Here is a 24,065-nt window from a genome sequence, read left to right as displayed (position 1 = left end):
TCAAGTTTCCATCATTCAGACACTTGTTTTATACAAAACTAGTTTTATTTGACGAAAAGTTGACAGTTAGGTTTTTCATTGACATCAAGAGAAATGTAGAAAATCATCAAAATTCATTTAGAATGCAGCTGATTGCAGGACTCAAAACGATGTCAGTAATCAGTAAGTCAGTAATTGCACAACCTATAACTTTAACTTTCATGTTGAAAGAAGGTCCATAAACTACCAGATTAGTGATTCTGTGCATTAAGTAGAATAAATAATGTTTCTAGCTCATATTAGATGTCTTCCAGGGTAGTAATTGACACTTTAGGGTTTGGTGCTGGTAAATTATCCCGTCACTCGTGTATAAATCTCATTACTCCTGGTTACGTTCATCAGGGGAAGTCTTTGCACCTCATGTGGCTGTTTATCACCTTGAATAAGTGTTGCTAACGTACCAAACAGCTTGTTAAGGGTCTGAAAATAATTAATGAACACGGGGTGTTGCATTTGGTATCCCTTCAGAAAGAGTGAATAAAATTGAAATATGCGTTGAGGAAGCCAGTGGGATCTTCCAGCTGAGGATAGTGACTGATGTGTTCGTCCAAAATGGTGACCGTCGACCTCTGGACCAGCTGCCTGCAAGAACAAGATACATTTTTGAGAAGCATTAGATGATTAGCGACTGAGAGCACGTAAACACTGATGGCTTTGTGGTTTAAAGTGCTGATTTTGAACTATGAGGACATGGTTTCAAACTCAGCTGTCAAACTTTGTTAAATGTCAACTTCTTATTTTCTGTCATCGCTACTAAAATGCCCCAAAATAACAATCAATGCAGATACCATCATTTTCTTGTGGTGGATATAAACTGAAGGAAAACTTTCTTTGACACAAACTAATGTGATGTATTGTTATTTTCACTCAAACAATAAGGAGAAACCCCAATTTAAACCAAATGTTCAACATTGACGGATAAAAAAAAAAAAAAAAAAAAAAAAAAAAAAAAAAAAAAAAAAAAAAAAAAAAAAAAAAAAAAAAAAGAAAAAAAAAAAAAAATTAAAAAAAAAAAAAAAAAAAATAAATAAAAAAAATAACTAGTGATTATTGTTTGGAAAAAAAATTAATTTGGCTCTTTTTTTTTTGTTGTTGTTTTTAAAAAATTTTTTTTTGTTTATTATTAAAATGGTTTTTTTTTTTTTTTTTCCTTTTTTCTTTTTTTTTTTTTTTTTTTTTTTTTTTTTTTTACCTTCTCTCTTCTTTTTTTTTTTTTTTTTTTTTTTCTATTAACAAATAAAAAAACAAAAAAAAAAACCAAATATTCAACATTTCTGACTAGTGATTATACTTGGAGACAAAGACGACTACTCCTCAGTCATCTGATGGTGGTGTAGAGGTAGAGTTATTGATGCATGATTGCAAAGGTTGTTGGTTTAAATCCAATTATGAACTCTTTTTTTAATTTTTTATAAACTGGAGAAAAACTTTCTTTGGCACACAGTTGTGTAATGTGGCATTATTTTCACTCAAACAATAAGTAGAAAACCCAATTTAAACCAAATATTCAACATTTCTGACTAGTGATTATTTTTTGGGACAAAAATGGGCTCTGGTTACAGTACTTTGATGGTGGTGTAGCAGCAATGTTATTGGTACACAATTGTAAAGGTTTTTGGTTTGAATCTGGCTGTGGACTATTTTTTCAGTTTGTCCTCTTGAATGTTTACTGCTGCATTCATAACAACAAACTGAAGCACTATGAGCATCTCTACCGTGGTGTAGTGAAGTGTCAGTGACACATGGTTTCAAAGGTTCCTGGTTTGAATCCAGCTATGGCATTTTCTTTTAAATATGTCCTCTTGAACACCTACTGCTGCATTCATGTGAACAAACTCAACATGTTGTATTACCATCACTGTGGCGTAGGGGAAATGTCAGCGATGTGTTGTGCCATGGGTTGTTGGTTCAAGTCCTGCCCAAAACCTATTTTTTCAGTTTGTCTCGTGAATGTACTAGTGCACAATCAAAGTGGAACTAACCCCATATCTTCTGCGTCAGAAAGATGGTGCAGTGGAGAGGCGAGGGCCTCTGAAGGACAAGGTTGCGAGTTCAAGACTGAACTGAGGCTCTGAGGAAGCGAACGAGATTCCAACACATAAAATACCCGAAAGATTGTGGAAAGGGAGCTAGGTCAGTTGCGCGAGAAAGCCATGAACGAGATTCCCATAAGTAAAAAAACCGAAAGATGGTGCAAAATGAGTTGAGTACACCTGCTAAACGAATGAGATTCCCAAAAGTAGGCAAAGTGTGACCAAAAGAGAGACAGAAAGGAAGTGAACGGGAGCAAAGCAAGGTGTGAAGAGCAAGTGACCAAGGAAAATGAAGACCTTTTTTTTTTTTTTTTTTTAAGCAAAAAATGACCTTTTCTTTTTAAATTTCAGCTCAGCCTTGAGCAGGACTAGAACCACTAGCCTACTGACAACTAACCCTTTCATTTACCACTACACCAACACCTCCCTCACACTGACTTATGGTCTTAACATCTATTTAACAGTGAGGCAGCAGGACAAGCAACAACAAAAAAAAAGTTTTAAATCTGAAATAATTACAAAAATACAGAATAATTATTTGTAATTGCAGCATACATTATTTTAAACTGATGTCCACATTTCAAAGAACATGCTTTGTGGAGACTAATTCATGTTGTTCTGCTCAAATCACAGAAAACAGCAGAAAATAAGAAAAGAGTTCAGATTATCTGTAAAACTGCACTTTTCCCTGCAATTCTTCCAAATTCACATCCAGCAAATGAGCTGAACAAAGATCTGCCGGCAGGAGAGGAGCGTACTAAGGCTAATCTGAACAAGGTTTAAGTATCAGAGGCGGGGGCACTCACTGGTAAAGACGGATGAATTGAGGATGAGGGTTGACTGGGTCCAGGGGTCCGTAGATCATGTGCACTGAAAGACAAGGAGGGATAAGAGAGAGTCATATAGAGGAAAAGATGGATCATGGAACACTGAGAAATGGAGGGTGGCTTGGTTTCAAATTGGAGAATAAGAGTAAAATAGAAGTTGTGGATATGAGGTCTAGAGTTTTTTTTATCTATGTAACTGGTGAACCGACCGGTTTTTGATTTAAGCACTTATATCTTGCAGGGTGCCACATTATTTCCTTAACCACCTTAATACTGATCACTGATACGATGATTCTGAAGCACCAGCTCAGAAACCATGGCTGAGTGGGCATTCACACAGCCTGCAGTGGCCGTTGCGGCAAAAAGGCAGGTCTTTCCATTCATTTTGATTTGCTGCAGGGGGGAACGTGCAAAAAAATGCAGCGTGCTGCGGCTAAAAGTTGAGAATGAATCAACTTTTGGAGAAACGGCCAATCATGTAACCGGCAATCAGACTTGTCAGATGGTTTTGAGGCGGTGTGAGGGTCCCGTACAGGAAACAGGAAACTTTACTGCTTCTATCGCTGCCACGAGAAAGTTTTAAAACATGCAACACAAGCACTGAACTGCCCAGGAGTTTGTGTAACAGCTAAATGTTTGCCAAACAACAAAGCACAGACGATCTGTCTCACTCGTCTCTTTTCTTTCTCTCTTTATCCGTGACATGAAGCTGAAACGTCAAGATCAATAAACGATCTGACGGAAAACACTAACTGTGAAATATAAAGTGTACTTGTGCTACATTGGGGGTTAAACGTCACACAAATGGGCTGTTTTAGTGACGCTCCCACACTGCCGCATAAGCCTGCAGCAAATCGCCGGATTGCTTATTTTGGTCTGAATGGGCCCTAATGCCTTTCAGCTGCATTCCACATGAGGTCTGTGTCAGTAGCGCACACACACACACACACACACACATCCCTACACATCCCTACACATCCCTACACATCCCTACACATCCCTACCCCCTACTCCCTCCTCCTGAGCTCGGGATCACAGATGGACTACGAAGCTTCTCCTCGCAGGCTAAGCAGCTTAGCGTTAGCGGCTCTCCGGCCGAGGCAGCTGGTTAAATACACCTTAGGGGAAGTGTTTGGCCTACACAAAAGAGCTTCCACACTCTGATTCATCAACATGATGCAACTGTGAACTCACGTGGGACGAAGGTGGAAGTGAGCACACCCACCCATCGCTCCCTGTGTTTTAATCTCTGGTTGATGTACTGCAGAATACTGCAAGAGAAGGACAAGACAAAATGTGTGAACATAGATAATTAAGCCCATTTGAACACAAAGCAAACACGTGCGCACACACACACACACACACCTGTCCATCACTAAGTTGCCGTCGTTGTAGCGTAAACCCGTCCACATGTCCCAGAACTCAGCGTCTGTGGGCTGCGTGTACGGGCCGAACACGTCTCCAATCCTACCAGTCAACGAAAAGCATATTTTTGCAACAGCATACTGGTACAAACATTTAGTTCAATCTTCCTAATTTGGAACAAAACTCTTACCCTTTTTGGAAGATCATATAGTTGGTGAGACGGGTCAGAACTGGAGCCAGAAAACTAGAGTCCTTCAGAAGCTTTTGGAGGCAAAACAGCAATGTCTCAGTGAGAACTTTGACAGCCAAACAGCTTTTTAAAGTCTTCATTACATGATTCCACATGAGCTGAAGAGTAGGATGAAGAATACAAAGGTGACTCACCTTCTGCAGCAAACGTGGGTAATGTGTTTCTGGGAATAATCCTGTTGGAAATAAAAGAGTCAGCACTGACCGTGACTTTGTGATGAATTTACAATGATATAAAAGCAGAAAATCCTCATTTCAAATGTTGTGGGAGTTATGCTTAATGAATGACTTTAATAGTTATGATCAAACCAGATCAGAATAATGATCAAATGGAGGTCTTGTTATGAAAGATGCATTTTTTTTCCTGCCTCACTGATTACAGATTGGTGCTGAAGATCTACAACATGACCAAAGACAACAGACTGCACTGTACCTCCATTAGAAAGACACAGGCTGTTAATGATGAGGTGTCCTGTGCGGTTTTGGTCAGTCCTGGTTTGGGTGCATGATGAGTCAAAAATAAATAACAACAGAGAGGTAAGGGCAGTCAGCAATTCATCACTGTACTCTGTTTTTGACAATTTACATAAATACACTGGCACATGCACATACCTGAAGAGCAGCTCCAGGGCCACAGTGTCTCCATAGTCATGGGACACCAGATTCACTCGCTGGTTGCTCAGACCCAAGTGAGCCACCAGGGCCTCCACCACACTGGCCTGCTCGAAGATGGAGTACCTGTGGGGTCGCTGGGACGGTCAGGCACAGGAGAAAATGAGTAATGGTTAAGTGAAGTAACAGAGCACCAAGCAGGAAATCTCAGAAACATGATTTTACTAAATTAATCTATAAAATAAAAGACATTTAAACTGACACAAGATTTTACTCACTGGCTTGTCGCTGAAACCAAAGCCCAGGAAGTCCAGTGCAATGACTCGATGGAAGCGCTGAGTGAGTGGCTCCCAGATCTGTATGGAAAAATACACACAACATTTGGTTCTGGCTTGTTCACATAAAGGCCCTACATTTTTCCAATGGTGTTTAGGTGTGTTGATTAGCTACGGAGCGTGTGCAGTGGGTACCTTGTTCCAGTCGAAGCTGGAGGTGGGGAAGCCATGGAGCAGAATGACGACATCGGAGCTTCCCAAAGCCCCATAGGAATCTGGTTTAAGGAGAAAAGAGAAATGCATGTAAGTATACACACAGAGGCCAATATGTTTACAACACAAAGAAGGCACAGTGACGTGTTTTATTCCAAGTATATATGCGACTGCTGGCATTAATGATGATGTGTGATGATGTGCGGTGACAGAAAAAAAACAATTATGTGTGATTTATGTCTCTAAAAAGGCACATTTGAAGCTAAGATGACTCGCCAATTAATCAACTACTTAAAAGGTACTCTAAGCGATGTCACGTGTTTTTTTAGGCTACAACATTTTTTGTCACATACACCAAAACTCTCCTCACTATCCGCAAGCTGCCGTAAAAAACAAAAACGGTCTGTGTAGACCGCCTAGGCTAAATGAACAAAACAAATCAACTGGACACAAAAACAAACAAAAGTTCTTCACAAACCACAAAATTTGGGGGGGGGTTCGCTGAACACGAAGAGTTTGGGGTAGCCTAACACGAAGGAGAGATAGAAGGAAGTCGTTGTTTGAAAATACTGAACGTAAAGAATAAGTCTCCCAACATCGCTTAGAGCACCTTTAAGTGGCAATTAATTGACAAGTATTCGACACTTTACATATATGTATATATATATATATATATATATATATATATATATATTATTTATTAAGTTAAAACGATTCATCATAAATTGAAAGGATAATGAAAACAATAACTACTGTCAGCCATAGTCACAGTTGGATACCATTACAACACTCTTGACAACCCATGGGGGTATTTAACAATACCACTGTGCATTGAGTCTCTCTCTTGCCTCTGTAGAAGATCTCCCTGCCTCTGAAATGGAACACCTCCCCGGCACTATGCCACTTTTGCAGGGCAGGGGACAGCTGAGGGGGCGGGATGTGCAGGTAGACGGCCACCAGCGGGATGCAGATCAAACCCACATGAACCCACCACTCTCTCATCTTGAGCTCAGCGGTAGGGGAGTCTCATTCCTGCCTCTAAAGGAATACAACAATGAAGTGAAAGATTGGTTAAAGTGAATGGAACTTCCTACAGGCGAGATCACCAGAGGCAGGGTCGAGTTCATCTCTGCCTCCCCACCTACATTGTAGCAATATACAGTATCATAATCATGTGCATCTGTGTGGGGTTCTCTGTCAAGAAACAGCTAAGAAACCCCGCTGACTGAGATAACAGTCAATCAAATATGGATACAACGACTTTGAGTCCATGAAAAGCGCTATACAAATTCAATTTATTATTATTATTAAGTTATCAAATGAGCGATTTAACGGGAACCTTCAATAACATCCAACCCATGAGAGCCAAACACAGCTCTAATCCTACACTACACTGAGTGTACAACACATGCATTTTCTACAACAATTGATGTGTGTTTTATGAGACTGACACGGCAGACTGCAGTACTCACAGAAATGTTGCGATCTGTCGTTATCTTCTATATACTGTCTATGGTCGTTAGTAGTAGTAGCAGACCTTCTTCCTGTGTTTAGAGTCCATACTGCAGAAGGAATTCCTGCAGAGCGGAAAGGAACGACGGTTTGTAGTAAGGAGAAAAAGCGCAGACGTCTCACTCTGTTGATACTTCCGGGTTCCCCAAACGTTTAGTTATATGGGTTTCACCTATGCAGTCTCTGGTTTCACCCGTTAAGAAACCAACACGAGTGACTCATCTCAATACACAATCTTTGTTTAAAGGGCTACATGCTGAGGCCCGAGGAGAAGTATACTTCCCTCTGCTGGTGTGGATGTGGCAACTAGGCTACACATAATGTTGAGATTCTTATATATATGTCTAGACTCGAGCTGACATTATAAATCGATTATTCAATTAACAGATCATCAGAAAATGAATTGGCAACAATTTTGATCACACAATTATTTATGTAATTGTAAAGCCCCTGGAAACTAACTTTTCTGTATAACATAATAAACTATTCATGGATTAAGTAACAATCCCCATCAATTAGGCCCGTCTCTCTAACCGCTTTATCCAGGATTACAGGGTCGCGGGGGGGCTGGCATTGGGCGAGAGACGGTGTACACCCTGGACAGGTCGCAGGCTGGGCTGACACACTAGACAGACAACCGGTCACGCTCCTCACCTCCAGACACCTACGGCACATCAGAGTCGGCGCCGGCGGATTCGATCCCACCACCACCCTCTTGCCAGTAGTAGTCAAGACCACGTTAACAGAGACCAAGTCATTACCAAGACCAGAGTGTATCGAGACCGAGACAAGACCAAGACCAGACCAAACAACTGACACATACAGTAACTAGCTAAGATTCGCTAAATCACCTGGGTGAGGGGCGAAGAGATTTCTGACGAGTTTTGGTACAGAGGCAGATTGATAACTCAGCTAGCTATATAAATAAAAAAAAATAAAAATAAAAATAAAAAACTCAGCTAGCTATAGCTTCGCTAACATCACTTAGCTAGCTACACCTAGCTTACCTTTCTTTATGCTTCCTTGATAGCTAGCTAAGTGCAGATTTAAAAAATGTAGGTGGTCCCGCAGCAGTGTCGGTTAGCGTTGGCTAGCTAGCTAAATTGCAGAATTTACACTGCTGTGTGTTTTCTTTTAGATGCTGTTTTGCAAATAATTCTTTAAAACATATAATACATAAAATGTAATACATATGACGATTTGGCAGACATCTCCCAGACAGCCAGAGCTTCTTCTCCTGTCACCTAGCTACATTCACTTTGGGAGTGCGTGTTAAGCAGGCGGGGAACGTAGGCTACGTGGTCATGGTCCTTGCACACTGTCCGAAATTTTCGTATGCGTTTTTCATAGTCTTCTTCATCCGAGACCGAGACATGACCGAGTACAAATGTGTTCGATTCCGAGATGAGACCGAGACCTTCGAAAAGTGGTCTTGACACCAAGACCTGTCTCGAGTATTAGGCTACAACACTGCCACTTGCTGTAAGTGTGGTGAAAGCGCTGGCTCAAACAATTAATGTTCTCACAGTTCGATGTAATCCTGATTGCAAAATTCTTATTATGCATGGAAGTAGGCTACATAGCCACATGACCATTTTTCTAAAACAAATAGGGAAATAACTAGACTGGGTAAACCATAGACTGTTACAGTCTATGGGGTAAACCCATCCCGATCTGATTTCGCCCTGCAGCTATGTTCAATCTTAAAAGATTGAGTTGGTCTGGTGATAGCCAGGATTGTTTTTTTTTTTATAGCCAGACTAGGAAATAACCAAATAACCAAAACGTTGGCAGAAAATGGTGTGTTCATGTAGGATCCAATTACTTTGAATAAAAGGCTGCCATATATACTGTAGGTAAAACTGTTTCCAACTTCTAAGACATTTTTTATAAAATATTTTTTTTGACTTTTTTTTAATAACATTCTATACTATGCCATTTTTTATGACCTTGTAATGAAATTGCCTTTTTTGAAATTTTTTATGACATACTATAGGCTACTATGACATTTTATGACGCACTATAGACTATTATGACGTTTTTATGACACTGCCTATACTATGACATTTAAATAAAAAATTGTATGGCATACTATACAATGACATTATTTATGACACACGGAAGAAGAAGCCAAACTCAGACACCCACAATGCACCACAGAGCGCCACAGGAGGTCGTTCCTTCCTGTGGCCATCAAACTTTATAACTCCTCCCTCTGTGTCTTACACGCTGCCAGAACTGGTCTCACAGCAAATATCTCCACAATTATGTACAATAATTACTATGTGCAGTAATTTATCAGCTACATGTGCAAAGGTGTTATCTATTCACTGCTGCTACTTATATTCACACAGTACTTAGTTATATTCGTACTGTATTTATGTTGACACTGCACTACAATAAAATGTATACAATCCATTTCAAACAATTTTTTTACCTAATCTTTATTTTAACCTAATCTCACTTTACTTCTACTTAACATTTTTATTTATTTCTTAGCTATGTTACTTTATACACTTTTTGACTTGCTCTGTTCTTACTCTTATTTTACCTTGAATGTGACAGTGAAAGTATTCTGATTCTGATTCTAAGATTGAACTACCCAACACTATATAAATAAGTTAACATTAGCACAAACTCAAACATCTACAGCAGTAAAATGCAACATACACATTAATGCGGCAGCATTCTCCAGTGCTGACACAGCACTGTGGAGACTTGGCAATGTGAGTCTAATGCAGCAGTAATTTTATCCAAAGACATCATATATATATATATATATATATATATATATATATATATATATATATATATATATATATATATATATATACAATAGTAAAACACTGACAGGGACCATTTTTCTGCAGAGTGAGTCCTTTTACTTTTTATACTTCAAGTAAATATTGCTGATAATACTTACATACTTTTACTTAAGTAAGGTTTTGAATGCAGGACTTTAGTCTTGTAGTGAAGTATTTTCACAATGTGGTATTAGTACTTTGACTTAACTAATCTGAATACAGCTTCCACCACAGCTGTGCTGCACTTCTTCACAATGTCTCAGGGCGTATTGTCTGAGGTACCGTCCTCTGTGCAATACTCACTGCCAACCTCCACAGTGTCGAGTTATTCCTTCTACCTCTCAGGCCCCCAGTTAACGCATTTACACAGTATTTGTGTACAAACACACACACACACACACACACACACACACACACACACACACACACACACACACACACACACACACACACACACACACACACACACACACACACACACACACACACACAGATGTTAGTTAGATCACCCATTATTTCCAGATAGATTTTTTATTGTTTATTCCTACTCCAGTCATAGACTCCAAACTTACATTCTATGCCCTGAACTATTTTAAATGAGAAGTTTGACTGATTGGCAAGTTAGTTTTATTTATAAATTTTGGTAAATTAGGCAAACTAGACTGAATAATACACACATACAATACGAGATCCGTTTATTTGATGTACATGTATATCAAGTATAATGGCATACAGAATATTGTTTTCCTATAATTTGTCTCACACCTCTGTGAGTTGTCTTGGAAGCCTGTATTTTGGGCTGGACATCTATGCAACTATATTAATATAGGCCTATATACAAACCTCCATCAAAAGGTTAACCTCTTTGCCCCCATCTGGGTAGATGTTTGTTGGACATAATTTGTTTTTATTTAAGATTGTTTAACGGACATTTTTTAGGCCTTAATTTATTTAGGACAGCTGAAGACATGAGAGGGGGGAGAGAGGGGGAATGACATGCAGCAAAGGGCCGCAGGGAGGAGTCAAACCTGCGGCAAGGAGTGAACTATAAATGGGCTCCTGCTCTACCTCGTGAGCTACCCAGGCGCCCTTTTGGACATAATTTGACGTTAGTAATTCCATCTAAATGTCAATATATTTGAGCACGGTTTAAATATAGTTGTAGCCTACATATTTCCATTATAGGGGTATAATGGTCAATTTGAGAATTCATCAGCAGTCAGGTAAAAGTCATTTGAAAATCTGCGAGGGAAGTCTAGTCGTGGGTGCAGCCAAAGAGGTTATAATACTATCAATCAATTCCTGTCAAAAAGCTGTCACATCATAATTTAGAATTAAAAGGTAACACAGGGCGACCTCTAGCTCACCCAGTAAGTGCGTGCACCCTATGTAGGCTGAGACCTTTGCAGCGGCCCCAGTTCAAATCTGACCTGTGGCCCTTTGCTGCGTGTCATCCCCCATCTCTCTCTCACCTTTCCTGTCTATCCACTGTCACTCACTCTGAAATAAAAGGGGGAAAAAGCCCCCAAAAAATAATCTTAAAAAAATAGAATTAAAAGGTAATGCTAGAGCTATTAGATATATTTGCTTATGTAGGTTATTCAGAGAATGTGAGTTTACACTGTATTCATTTTGTGATTTGGCTCCTCTATTCATTAGCTAGAATCCAATGGTTATTTGGCAATTATGCAGAAAAGCAGCTTTCTTGTGTAAAAATCACCCTCAATCACTCAAGTCCGAGATTTTCTGCAACACGTTTGCTTGCCTGCAGCATTGACCACATTTTAATGCATAACATTCCATAAGTACTGCATGGTAAATGAAAAACATAGCCCTGCAGTTAGGCTAAATACATTTTTTTATTTTTAAAAACCATACACATTACTCGACAAGTTTCAAATGTAAATCCAACCACGATATCCATTTAAAATGCTCAAGATAAACAGACATGAAGAACTTTTATTTCCAAATGTTAAAAGATAAAAAAATAATAATCCATAAAACAGATGGAAAAACATTCATTCCCATTACAGGAAGAAGCTACAGAACAAACTCCTTACATGGATTCTGCCTTTTCAATTTCTCACTTTGTATGCAATCCTAGCTGCTATTTTGTCATCTGTAAAACAAAGTATTTCCTCAGAGAACGGTGCGATTTAACATCTCCACTTCCTTCCCCTGTCCACAGCCCTTCAGGTGAAGATGGCCAGAAGGCTGCAAGAAGAATCTACAGCCTGCTGCCCGAGTCATCCTGTGTGGTTGACAAGCACCGACCCAAACATTTCATTAAGTGTGGTAATATACAAACTAAAAGAGGCATGTTCTCTCTTTTACACCAATTGCACCCTGAGATGAATATTCCAGAACAACACACATTTTAGTGGCCAAAACCCTCCCCATATAACGTGATTGGTGTCAAATCATCCAAAATTGGTTTAGTACGATGAAAGGTATCATCAGTATTTTCATAAAAATACAAAGGTACACTTTTTATTATGCTTTGTATCAAAATTATTTTCCCCCAAGGAACGCTATGAAATAAAAGTACCCTGTGCAGATAGATACCAGTGTATGCCTAGTCTTTATTCTTGAAAAATGCACATGTCCAATTCTATAGCGTTTCCAGTACACCAGGTGTCAAAAATATTTTACAAACAAATCAAATGTGGCAACATTTATCCATGGTGAAAGGAGTCTTATGGACAGGGTTGATGAACATTTTTTAGAAATGTCAACAAAACAGAACTTGCCGGAGTAAAATTAAGTTTTTCCTAAGGCATGAGCTTAAAAGATTGAATGAAATATGAAAATAATTCACTTGCTTTTTTTTTTTTTTAACTAATACAATGTTTCACTATCTAAATACACAAAATCTGAAGTTTAAAGGTTCTTTATAGATTCCTTTTTTTTAATTAAATGAAATACTTTTTCTATGCCTGAGTAAACAAATGTCAATATTGTACATTGGTAGGGGGCTAAGGTTTTGCTGAGAAAAAAATAAATTAAACACACTAATTATAAAAAAAAAAGTTGACCAGGGTCCATATTTATCAAGCATCCAGAGAGAGAATCAGTCACAACTGGCCCAGAATGATCAGATTGAGGTCCTACGTTTAGCTAGAGGAGTAACCGTGTTCATCTCTGAGGAGTCACCTGCAGATGGCCAATGATGGTACAAAGAATTGTCTAAATTGTTATTGTAGCCAAGGCACATTTATATGAACTTCTTATTGAAAAATAAATAGGCGCGCTGGCTGAATACAGCGTTACTTTGAACTCAAGTGGTCATAAAAAAAAACAACAACAACTGAACTTTAAGTCTTTTTAGTGTTTTATGAGCTTTGGCAAAAACAAATTTTGTAGCCTTAACATGCATAAATTAGTCATATACGCACACGTTTTTCCTGCATCAAATAATCTGGATCGGCCTCTTTTGAACGCAACTAATAACTACTACAAGAAGACATTTTCCATTTTACAGTACGGCAGTGGTGTAAAACCACAACAATCTAAAAAGAGAACTACTACTTCCTGCTGAAAGCCACTGTAGGAGGCTTCATAAGGACCTCATGTCCAACTTCGAGGTAAGACTTTGTTTCAGCATAATTCTAGGTGTTAGTCTGAGATGCTTGCTAAATACAGGCCCAGATTTTTTCTCAACTCCCTTTAACGAGTGAACCTTTCAACATGTGGAAATCCTTGAACACAACATAATGAATGAAAAGAGAATCCAGAACTCCAGAAGGATTTGTGCACATGAAATCTATCGAAGAAATGGAAGAAGTAAATATTTATAGCAGTTATTGGACAGAGGCCCTAATTGTCTTTCCCGTCCCGTCTCCTGTGAAAACACCTCGCCCGGAGGACCTTTTTCTATACAAGCCTTAGTGTTTATCGGTTTGGCTAGAAGATTCTACATTTATCTACAAATATATAACAAAACTTGCAGGCAAAAATAGTTAAGTTTCAATAGAAACGCCCTTTTTTCCTGAAAATACAGCAGTATCTGAAATAATCCTCTCATTCATTTTTTTATTCTGTCCCAGTTTTCTGCATCATACATCAGGAAGCTCTTTTGCCTACAAACAGAAAAAAAGTATCTACAAACTTTGTAAACAGACCTGCTTTTTCCAAAAACATAAATAACTCAAAATATTAACAGCCAATGGAGCAGAAATAAGTTTTGAATGAGCAAGGGCCAAAGAGATAAATATACAACACCATTCAGATAAAAGAGAAGCTAAAGGTTCGTTCATAATTCTTACAGACGATCTTCAAGCCAGGAGGAGGACCTCCCCATCTCAATGAAAATAATAATAATAATAATAATAATAATAATAATAATAACAATAATAGAATAATAAAAACAGGTCACTTTCAATCTGAGTTTATAATCACCCCTTGTTTACAGAGAAAAAACAAAAGTTACCAAGGAGGGAGGGGTGAAGACAGTCCTTGTGTTGCAGCGGGGTATTAATAAGAACCTAAAATAAAAGAAGACCAAAGCATCCACACCAAGCCGTACATTCCTCTGAATGTTTGCTGTTCTTTTAGTCCAGCCAAAGCCAAGCTCACATAAGACTCCGCTCTCCTCTTAGCCCTTCCTCTCTCTTCTGCAAGTGTTCCTTCGTTTTGTCTGAGTTGAGCTCCTTGGTGGCGGGTAGAGAAGTGGTGGTGACGCGTGGCGCGGGGTCAGATCAAAGGGAGGTCTCCAGGCTGTGTAGGGGGCTCCCTGGGGCCGAGAGGGTTCCTGATTTGGGGCCCTCTGGGAGGAGGTGGTTACTGCTTTCCACAGCGTTATTGTTCTGGTTTGGGGAGGGAGAGACCGGCGTGGTGGGGGCAACGGTGGTGGGCGAGGGTGGCGTGGGCGTGGTGTTGCGGGGGCTTGCAGAGTTGCGCTTGGTGGGGGCGTCGTCCTCTGCGTCAGTGTCATCTATGAGGGGAATATGGGGCTCAGAGTCCTCAATCCGAAATTCAGGGTGGGTCATAAAGTTGTGGATTGATGATCGCGACTCAGGCTTCTCCAGCCCCTCATAGAGGGAGATGGAGCTGCGGAATGCATTCACCACCCGGATCTGGAGGGAGGGAGAAGGGACAGGGAGCAGGCATTTAGTCCCATCCAGTAATGATACATGTGCGTTTTGAATTTTAACACCTGGATAACAACACAGATAAAAACTGAGGGCGCAGCTTTTATTTGGTCAATAATAGGAGAGTTTAAGGGGCAACAAATTCAGTGAGGGGGAAACTCTCGTGCAGGTGTGCAGTTATGTTGAGTCGCAAATTCACAACTTGTAATACTAGCTAACTGTAAGTTGTCTAGAGTTGACTATGTTGGCCCCGAAAGCCCCTAAAAGTTCATACTAGTTTGGCCGAAAAGTGTAAACACGAGCAGTTCAATTCATTCCACCTTCACTTCTGTCTGTGTGTCACTTCCTGTTTCTCTAAGTAACCCTCTGTCCTGCCTGTATATTTATTCTAGAGTCCCCAATATACAGTACAATCAAAATGTGGACATGTCGCTGAATTTAAATCTGATGGAGAAACCCTCGTGCCAATGCCTATAAGTAAAAGCATGAGCTAGACTTGAGCCGTGAAAAGGCTTCAGGTTGCAGTAGTGTGTGATAGACTGGACTGCGAGCCTGTACAGAGCCAGATCAGATCGCTGTGTTGATTAAAACAAAAGTGTTTCACAGAAATGAAAAACTTGAGTTGCATCCAGTGGAGACAGACCTTATACTTGACTCTGTGCTCGTAGAAAAAAACTACTCTTAAAATTCATGTCTTTGGAAGGGTACAAACCAGTGTCGAACCCAATTCAATTAATGTTTTTGTGAGTACAGTAGTAGTATTTCACAAAACACTTGGTAGAGGCCCGTGTTTGATTAATCAAAATGCAAAAGGAAACCAAGAGACAAGAGGAATGCTGTTCTACCAGAGAAAAAGGGACAGAGGCTGGACAGTTTTCTTTTGTTGGACATGCTTAGGAAAGAGTGAGGAGAGACAGACAGAAAAAGGCAGAGGAATAGAGAGAAAGAAAGAAAGAAAGAAAGAAAGAAAGAAAGAAAGAAAGAAAGAAAGAAAGAAAGAAAGAAAGAAAGAAAGAAAGAGGTGGTCAGTTACAGCTTATGTTTGTGGAGTAAAAACAAAAAAGCTGCGGCAGCCAAGCATGTCTACAAGCTGGTGTACATGTCAAACAGCACAAAGAGAAAAAACTCACAAACGAGACCAGAGACTTTGAACCCATGCAGAGCGCGGCGCTACCTTGTGTTCAATGGTAGTAAACCTTTGAGTATAGCCCATGACACATTTCACAGAATCTAAAGAAGAATATGTGGGGAGTCAGTGGTATTCATTCGTTTTAGGCAACACATTGCCAGGTGGACATATTCTGCCAACAAACAAGTATTCACAAAAAGATTTCAAGAAACGGTCCAACTCTTTTGAAGAGCAACCTGAAAGGAAACGTTAAGAGTTTAGAAGGGAAGCACCCGTCAGGTCCCACCTGAGAGAACAGACCTAAACATTACTGTAGCATTGCATCATTTTTCAGCATGCCGGGGGGGGGGTGGGGGGGGGACAACATGGGATCTACTGTAAATTGGTCTGGGAAAGTCCCATATGTTTACATTCAAGAGCACAGTCATTTATTCCATTAAGCTCTTTTCGTGACATCTGTTAGACATTTAAAATCCACGGCTGGTCAGATGGTCTGCCTGGGAAGATCTGAAAGACAAAAAGAGTCAACAGCCAGCCACACAGTTCTTGTAAGGGCACAGTCAGGAGGAAATACCATCCTCAAATGATCTGTGTCCGCTCTCGACCCAGTGATCTTCTACGCTGATTGGACGACTGGCACGAAGGCTGTCAAAACTATGCACAGTCTTGCATCCAAACACACCAACAAACGCTCAGATCAACTGCAGCTGCTCATCAACTATAGGGTGCTATCGCTCTCCCTTGCCTCCCCCTCTCTTCACACACACCCTCTTTTTTTGCAACAAACTCCCAGAAACGGCCACAGCTGGAGAAGAAAAGGTCATTATTTCACTGACTGACAAGACACCCACTGACACTCGGATACAATGTCTACATGTCATGGTTGGTCTCTATTGTTTTAGGCCGTGATCATGGGCATATACTCAAAACATTTACCCGCCTAGGGACTAGAGAGCTGCGACACAGACCCATGGGTGCTACAGGGGCACAGAGCAGACGGAGGCAGCTGCAGACAAACCTGGTGACGGTCAATGCAGAATTATATTTTTGTCAAAGAGTAGATACACATCATCCCCCCCCCCCGAAATATCAGTAAAACCTTTATATTTCTGAGACTGAAGCAGAAGCAAAACAGAAAAACATGATGACACAGAGAAAACACCTCGACACTAGAAGCGACCTGGTTACAGGGTACATATATATACAGCAGTGTTATCGAAGCAATATGGAAGATGTGGTATTTTTGGTGTAGTTTTTTGAAGAAGTAGAAAACAGGGTAAGAGGGTGGGGGGGGCATTAGGAGAGAAATGAGACAGTACAAGTGTCAACGTTAAGTGAGAAGAAGATGTTAGAAGAACAGAAGAGAGAAAAAAAAAAGTCTCATGCACTAGAGGAGAACACGCACTCACACCCCACAGTGGCAGAAGCGGTGTTGGCGGCAGTGGCAGTAGTGGTAGTAGCAGAAAAGGCTACATGTGTAGGGCTAGAAACATTGGTTACATCGTGCTGTTGTTGGCTGGAGTTGGAGGCCTGCCGCCTTAGAGCCCCCTGAAAGGAAGTTCCACTCTGGAACGCACTCACTACATCCATCTGGAAAGAATCAGACAGCGTGACAGGAGAAAGCCCAGAGGAAATAAAACACAATACAGCCAGAAGAAAGAGAAAAGAGAGACAAAAATAAAGAAAAGGCACCAGTAACCATAGAAAAAAAAAAAAAAAAAAAACAACACTTGGAAATTGGATTTAGGCATTATAGTTAAAAGAGAGAGAGAAAAGGGGATGTTGGGTTTAAAGGCACTGATCGGAGGAAGCTCTGACCTCACTTTCACACTTTTTTCCTTCCATACTTCCAGCTATAGCCATGCCAATGCTCTTTGAACATTCCGCTGTTCTATTGTGCTTACCATCCAACTCAATTCACTTGCTTCTCATCAGTACCTTCAAACTAGTCTCGTTTTAGCAGATAGATTCAGACCGAGTCAGAAGTAGGCATAGGAACCTGCTTTAGTTCAGCAGCAGAAGAGGAAAAATAGAGGAAAGGCTTTTGTGTTTAGGGCACGAGCCACTCTTTAGGAATGCCGAGAGAAAGAACAAAACATAGATTTTAAACTGGAAGAGCAATAGAGAGTTAAAGGGTTTATGGCTTTTGATTCCCTTGGTGTTGGGTGCCGTGCTCGGTGGTGCGCGGGAAGGTCTGTGGATTGTTACCTGAGTCTGGATGCGATTGAGGCCTCGGAACCAGAGGATCTGGCCTCGGCGAAGCTCCCGCTCAGCGTGGTCAATCTCATCATTGTCGCTAAGCTCGTCCAGCTCCTCGTCTGGGATCTCCTCTTTCTGGGTGCCGTGGCCTGCCGTTTTTAAGAATTTTAAGCGGCTGGTGGGTATTGAAGAGATTACCTGGAAGACATCAGGATTTACATGAGCAGCACGGACTTGTGAAAATGTCACACTCCTCTGCATGGCAAAGTGACATTTCATTAATGGCAGAACGAGCCACGTTTCTGGGTACATTACGGACATTAAGCAGCCAGTGACCCTGAAAATTAGCTGCCCTGCAAAAGCTCGATGTGAGACTGTTAGTTTGACGTCATTCGGTTTGCTCAGAGCCTCCAAGCCTATCCAACAGTGAAGTTACGGACTTAATAGATAACCACACTTTTGGAACGGAGTTACTAAAAGCTGATAATGATGATGTTGTAAGTCATCCTAACCAAGTATTTCATCGTGTTACAACAATGATAAATGAAATTAGAGCTGAAATGAATAGTCAACTATTTCAGTCATTTTTCAAGCAAAAATACAAAACATTCTCTGATTTCAGCTTCTCAAATGAGAAATGACGAAATGTGTAATTGTAAACTGAATATATTTTGGGTTATGGAGAAATGATGAGATATTTAAAGCAATATAAAGTTGCCACCCTGGCCTACGATGGGATTTCTTTCTTCTTTTTAAATTTTCTGACATTTTATAGACAAAACAATTATTCTATTAATCGAGAAAATAATTGGCAGTTTCATTGATAACGAAAATAATTGTTAGTTGCAGTCCTACATATTTCAAACTCACCCCAGCAATTAAGTGTATAACAGAGTAAAACAATGTTGAACTCACAATAGCTGACCTTAATTTGCTAACTTGCTTAATGCATATAGTAAAGTTCAGTTAGACTTTATTAATAACTAGGGATGGGTATCGTTTGGGTTTTTTCCGATACCGGTGCTAAAACGATACTTTTAAAATGGTGCCGGTGCCTGAACCGAAATATACATATATATTTATAATGTATATAATATAAAATATAAAAAAGGAACACAAAACGACAGTTTGCGACATTAAAGAACAGCTTGTTTATTGCTAAGGCCATATGGTCAAAATTAAATGATTGATTAATAATGTAATTACAGCACCAGATGGGAAAAGTGTATTTTACTTTGAATGCACCACAAGGCTGGCGAGTTTCAAGTAAACGCACCGTCTGTGTCGTTTTTCCAACAACGGAAGCTGCGGACGGTTACGTCCCGGTGTTGGAATCCTCTACAGGGAAATACAGTCACCCTTTACACCGCTTAACGTAAGCTGTCAACATTTTAACCATTGTGCGATGCTTCTGAAAAAAAAAAAAAAAAGTCAGGCACCGAAATGAGGCACCGAAATTTTCGTTCTTATTCGGTATCATTTCTACCGTTTACGTCGGAACCAGTGCCCTATTGGCACCGCGTTTTGGTACCCAACCCTATTAATAACCTATAGAAAATACATCCTATTTAAAAACAGAGGGCAGCAACAACTTGGAGAGCAGCACCTTGATTAATGGCAAAGGCAGGAGGACCCTCATCTGGTTTGGAACCAATAATCTTGGTCCTTCTACATCACAGCCACCTTTCAGTCCTACAACTGTCAGCTCTTTGAATTTATATGCACTCAGCACAGCCCTGCTTATTTCGGTCTTGTCAAAAAAACGTTGGCGACACCATTCTTGATGAATTGACGAGAGAAGATAATGACACATTATGTGCACTGCTCTGCAGGATGAGTGTGGGCAGTCAGAGCAAACTAGAATTACATCAAACATTCATTATGACTCTGACTCAACAGTGGTGAGCAATCTCAACCCTCAATCTCTCACTGTCAGAAATTACAAACAGACAATTATTTTATAACCACAATAAGGCAAAAAACCTCAAATAATATAACTCCACATAACTCAAATCTAAAAGTTGAAATACATTTCTTTTTAAATTGTTCAAAATATAAATACATAGATGCAAAATGTATATATTAGTTTTGTTGACAGGAAAAAATAAAGATTTCATCAATGTAAAAGGTCCTTGACGTTGTGAAAAACTCAGATGAGCTGGACTGAAGCTATGTACTATGCAATATAACTACACAATATAATCTGTTCAAAACTGATTTAATATTCATGTTGACTTTGGGAATTTACCCATCCCTTCACAGCAATAGAAGATACTGTACTATTATACCGCTTTGCCACCATTAGACAACCAGTACCCCAACTCCAACACAGGGGGGCGGTGTCATACCATAGCTTTGTCCTATGGGCCAACTGAAGGTGAAGCTCAGCTGTATAGTCACATCATACCTGTCCCCATAGTAGAGAGCCAAAGCCTAAGAAAGTGCACCATAGCCACTGGTCGATGGTCAGAGCCACGCAGCTGAACGGCTTCCCACCGAACTGCACTATGACGAACTAGAGGGGCAGGAAGAGAGGTGGAATTAATTAGAGAGCAAACATTGAGATTTAACATTCTCGTGGGACTGAGTCTTTTTATCCAACACGAGTCACCAAGCACATTCACAAAAACCAAAGAAAAGTTAGTCACAGAAGTCTCCAGTCTACTTTACCTGGATAATGAAGGTACCAAAGACAATACTACAGAAGATAAGGTTGTTGAAGATGCCTTCAAAGACATTCCTTTCACCATGGATCTTGCGGGCGTTGATCTCGTTAAAAAGCTGCATCAGTACAAAAGTATTGAAGACAATGGTGTAGTGTTCAGAAGGCGGGGCGTGGAGAGGTGCATTCCTGCCGCTGTCAATGTCAAAGAACTTCTCTCCTACAGGAACAGTCAGGAGAGAATGTGTTAAAATAAATGGATACATTTATCCAGGAAACAATAAGTCCCCTGGCTCTGTGTACATGACCTAGAGCAGCTTCTTACCAGCAAAGAGCAGAGTAAAGATGGTGATTAACTGGAACACTCCCTGACCCAGGATGTTCTTCATCATGGTGCGGGAGATGAGAGGCTTGTTGCGGCCATATGGCTTCCTTAGCAGCAGGGCTTCTGTAGGGGGCTCTGTGGCCAAGGCTAGTGAAGCAAAGGTGTCCATGATGAGGTTGACCCATAACATCTGTACTGCTTTCAGTGGAGAGTCCTGGAGGCAGAGAGAGAGAGAGAGAGAGAGAGAGAGAGAGAGAGAGAGAGAGAGAGAGAGAGAGAGAGAGAGAGAGAGAGAGAGAGAAAATTAGGTTGAGAGGAGGGGGAAAGAGTGATATTTTACAGTATGTGTGACAGTGATAGGTGGGTTATTTTTCTATTCCTCAAACACCGCGGAAATTCCGAGCATCTATTAGAGATATGTCATTTATTTCATTATAACTAACAGGAACCAAATTGCAGGTGGGGAAAAAGAAAAGTATGCCCTTAACCATTTGGTTTCTGTACACATGCAAATGGTATAGCAATTAAAAGTTATGGTGGCAGGACAGGATGTTAATTGAATTAAACACAAATAGGTCTGATACATTCATTAAATATTTAATATAGATCTGCAATGTTTTATTGAAATCACTGCATTAGGCTGTGGAGCACAGCTCATGTTGACAGCAAAAGACTGAATTCAAAAAGTCATTTAGGAATTTCACAGGTGCTTATTATTTCTGATGCCTGGGTTTTTCCTGTATAGAGAAAGTTTTGGCGCCCCCCAAATAGGTTTATAGCCAGCGCCAAAAGGAAAATCACGAGCTCTAAAACGTCTGATTTTCTGTTTTGACTAGACCTGAACGCTCCTCTGTGAAGCTCGCGTTAATGGGATCATACAGGACTCTCACTGTGACCACGCTGACCCAGGGGTCCAGGGGTCCAGGGGTCCAGCGGCGCAGCGAGAAGCTGCTGCTGACGGACGAGCTCCGACTGCTGTCTGTCCGCGGCGGGCTGCGCTGCCGTCTGATGGCATCAGTATTAAATTGAGGCGTTTTCATAAACCGGTTAAAAAATTTGTCCAGTTCTGTGTTTTCGTACAGTTGGTTTGAACACCTGATGCGAACCATACGGGAGTATGCAGGAAAACCACAGTTGCGCCCGCTTTCCCGGCACTGACCTGACTCCCTGAAAAGCTGCAGAGGCGGTTTCAGCTGCACCCCGTTAATGTAAGAGCGGCAGTTAAACTACAATCAATCCGCAGTTCACATGCATACCGGACCGTGGTGGTCAGTTACACTACTGCATATTCAACTAATAATTTATTTATCAACTGAGTGTTTTTCAAATTCGAAAACCATACAATTCATAACGTTGTATTATTGTACAAATGAGCTACGACAGTAGGCTAATAGCAGTTCATGTAAGTCACTCCTACATTTTTCAACTTACAAGCAAAAAAAAGAAAATAAAGAAAAGTGCTACTTGGGGAAAAAGTTACCGTCAATTAGTAAGTTATTAATTAAACTGGACTTTGGGGTGTGGTACTTACTGTATTATATTCCATTATATTTTGAATTGTTACCTGCCACCAGAATTTTGTCTTTTCCTCGACATAAATAAAGACGTTTTCACCATAACTTGGTGCCTAAAAATGTATCAGAATGCAGGAAATGAAGTCTTTGACGCTCAAAATCTCCTGGGGTTGGACCCCCAGACCCCCATCTAATACGCATCCTCCCAAAGGCCCATTCTGAGCCAGGGAAAAACCCTGAATGCATAAGGAAATTCAATGAAAAGGCCTATAAGAGACCAAAAATACAGCCAGTTTGAAAGTGCACAGCACGTTTCTATATATCCCAAATTATACCAGACCCCGACCTTTTTTTAATTTCTTTTTTTTTTAATCAACGCAAAACCGACTCTGTTGGTGCTAACCTGTGTGATGCAGGCTCCTGTAAATGCTACGATGACAGCCACCACATTGACAGTTAGCTGAAACTGGAGGAACTTAGAGATGCTGTCGTAGACGTTGCGGCCCCACATGACGGCCTTGACGATGCTGGAGAAATTGTCGTCTGTCAGGATGATGTCAGATGCCTCCTTGGCAACATCTGTGCCAGCAATGCCCTGGAGACAAAAAAAAAAAAAAAGAAGATTATCGAGAATCTGCCTGCATCTGAGGACAACACATTTAATATTCTTATGTTTCTACATCACCAGTATGACTGTATTTAATTAACTGATGTGGCCAAGTTAGCATCTTTTAGGCATCCTTTTTGACTAGAACTCTAGTCTAATCAAAAGATAGTAAACAGAGAAAACTCACCATGGCAAAGCCAACATCAGCTTTCTTCAGGGCAGGACCATCATTGGTACCATCTCCTGTCACTGCTACTACTTGTCTTTTTTCTAATACTGTGCTGTCAATAATACCTAGAAGAGTAAAACATGTTCAAAATGAAACATCAACAACAAAACATTTTCCATATATTTTCCTCACACCAGAATAACAGAACTACCTTTCACTAGGGTGTGTTTGTCTGTGGGGGAAGAGCGAGCCAGTACTCGTAGTTTGGGCCAGATCTTGTCAATGCGTTCTTGTTCAATCTAGAAACATGAGACAAAACCCTAATAGAATCCCAACAGTACATTTTCAACAGTCACTGTGAGGTACAGTATTTTGCTGAGGCCCACCTCTCCTTTTTCATTGCGTATCCTTCGGTTAAACTCTTTGCCTTCTAGGCAGAGG

General features: G+C 40.4%; 2 protein-coding genes across 5 annotated transcripts in view; both read right to left on the bottom strand.

The window, feature by feature from the left end:
* Window positions 1–26: 26 nt before the first annotated feature.
* mest lies at window positions 27–7,312 on the bottom strand. The gene is made up of 12 exons (XM_039792486.1): window positions 7,086–7,312; window positions 6,462–6,651; window positions 5,596–5,675; window positions 5,404–5,481; window positions 5,126–5,262; window positions 4,947–5,005; window positions 4,649–4,689; window positions 4,455–4,525; window positions 4,265–4,366; window positions 4,094–4,170; window positions 2,879–2,942; window positions 27–621 (listed from the first exon to the last, which is right to left on the bottom strand). The coding sequence occupies exons 2-12, from the start codon at window positions 6,613–6,615 to the stop codon at window positions 504–506; spliced, it is 981 nt and encodes a 326-aa protein (XP_039648420.1). The 5' UTR covers window positions 6,616–6,651; window positions 7,086–7,312; the 3' UTR covers window positions 27–503.
* A 4,457-nt stretch (window positions 7,313–11,769) lies between these two features.
* The window catches only part of atp2b1a (ATPase plasma membrane Ca2+ transporting 1a), a 44,307-nt gene continuing 32,011 nt past the window's right edge, over window positions 11,770–24,065 (bottom strand). For 2 of the 4 annotated variants that reach the window (XM_039792479.1, XM_039792482.1), the window contains exons 13-22: window positions 24,011–24,065; window positions 23,836–23,923; window positions 23,643–23,749; window positions 23,252–23,443; window positions 21,335–21,548; window positions 21,018–21,229; window positions 20,755–20,862; window positions 18,357–18,545; window positions 17,649–17,738; window positions 11,770–15,004 (exon numbers count right to left, since the gene is read on the bottom strand). The exon at window positions 24,011–24,065 is cut by the window's right edge and continues 125 nt beyond it. In XM_039792479.1, coding sequence (XP_039648413.1) covers window positions 14,627–15,004; window positions 17,649–17,738; window positions 18,357–18,545; window positions 20,755–20,862; window positions 21,018–21,229; window positions 21,335–21,548; window positions 23,252–23,443; window positions 23,643–23,749; window positions 23,836–23,923; window positions 24,011–24,065 — 1,633 coding nt within the window. In that variant the 3' untranslated portion in view covers window positions 11,770–14,626. Of the gene's footprint in view, window positions 15,005–17,557; window positions 17,739–18,356; window positions 18,546–20,754; window positions 20,863–21,017; window positions 21,230–21,334; window positions 21,549–23,251; window positions 23,444–23,642; window positions 23,750–23,835; window positions 23,924–24,010 lie in introns of all 4 variants that reach the window. The other 2 variants (XM_039792484.1, XM_039792483.1) reach the window with 2 other exon arrangements.

Source organism: Perca fluviatilis, chromosome 23, assembly GCF_010015445.1.
Source record: "Perca fluviatilis chromosome 23, GENO_Pfluv_1.0, whole genome shotgun sequence".
NCBI lineage: Eukaryota > Metazoa > Chordata > Actinopteri > Perciformes > Percidae > Perca > Perca fluviatilis.
Note: the sequence above shows the minus strand (reverse complement) of the source record. Positions and strands in the feature narration are given on the sequence as shown.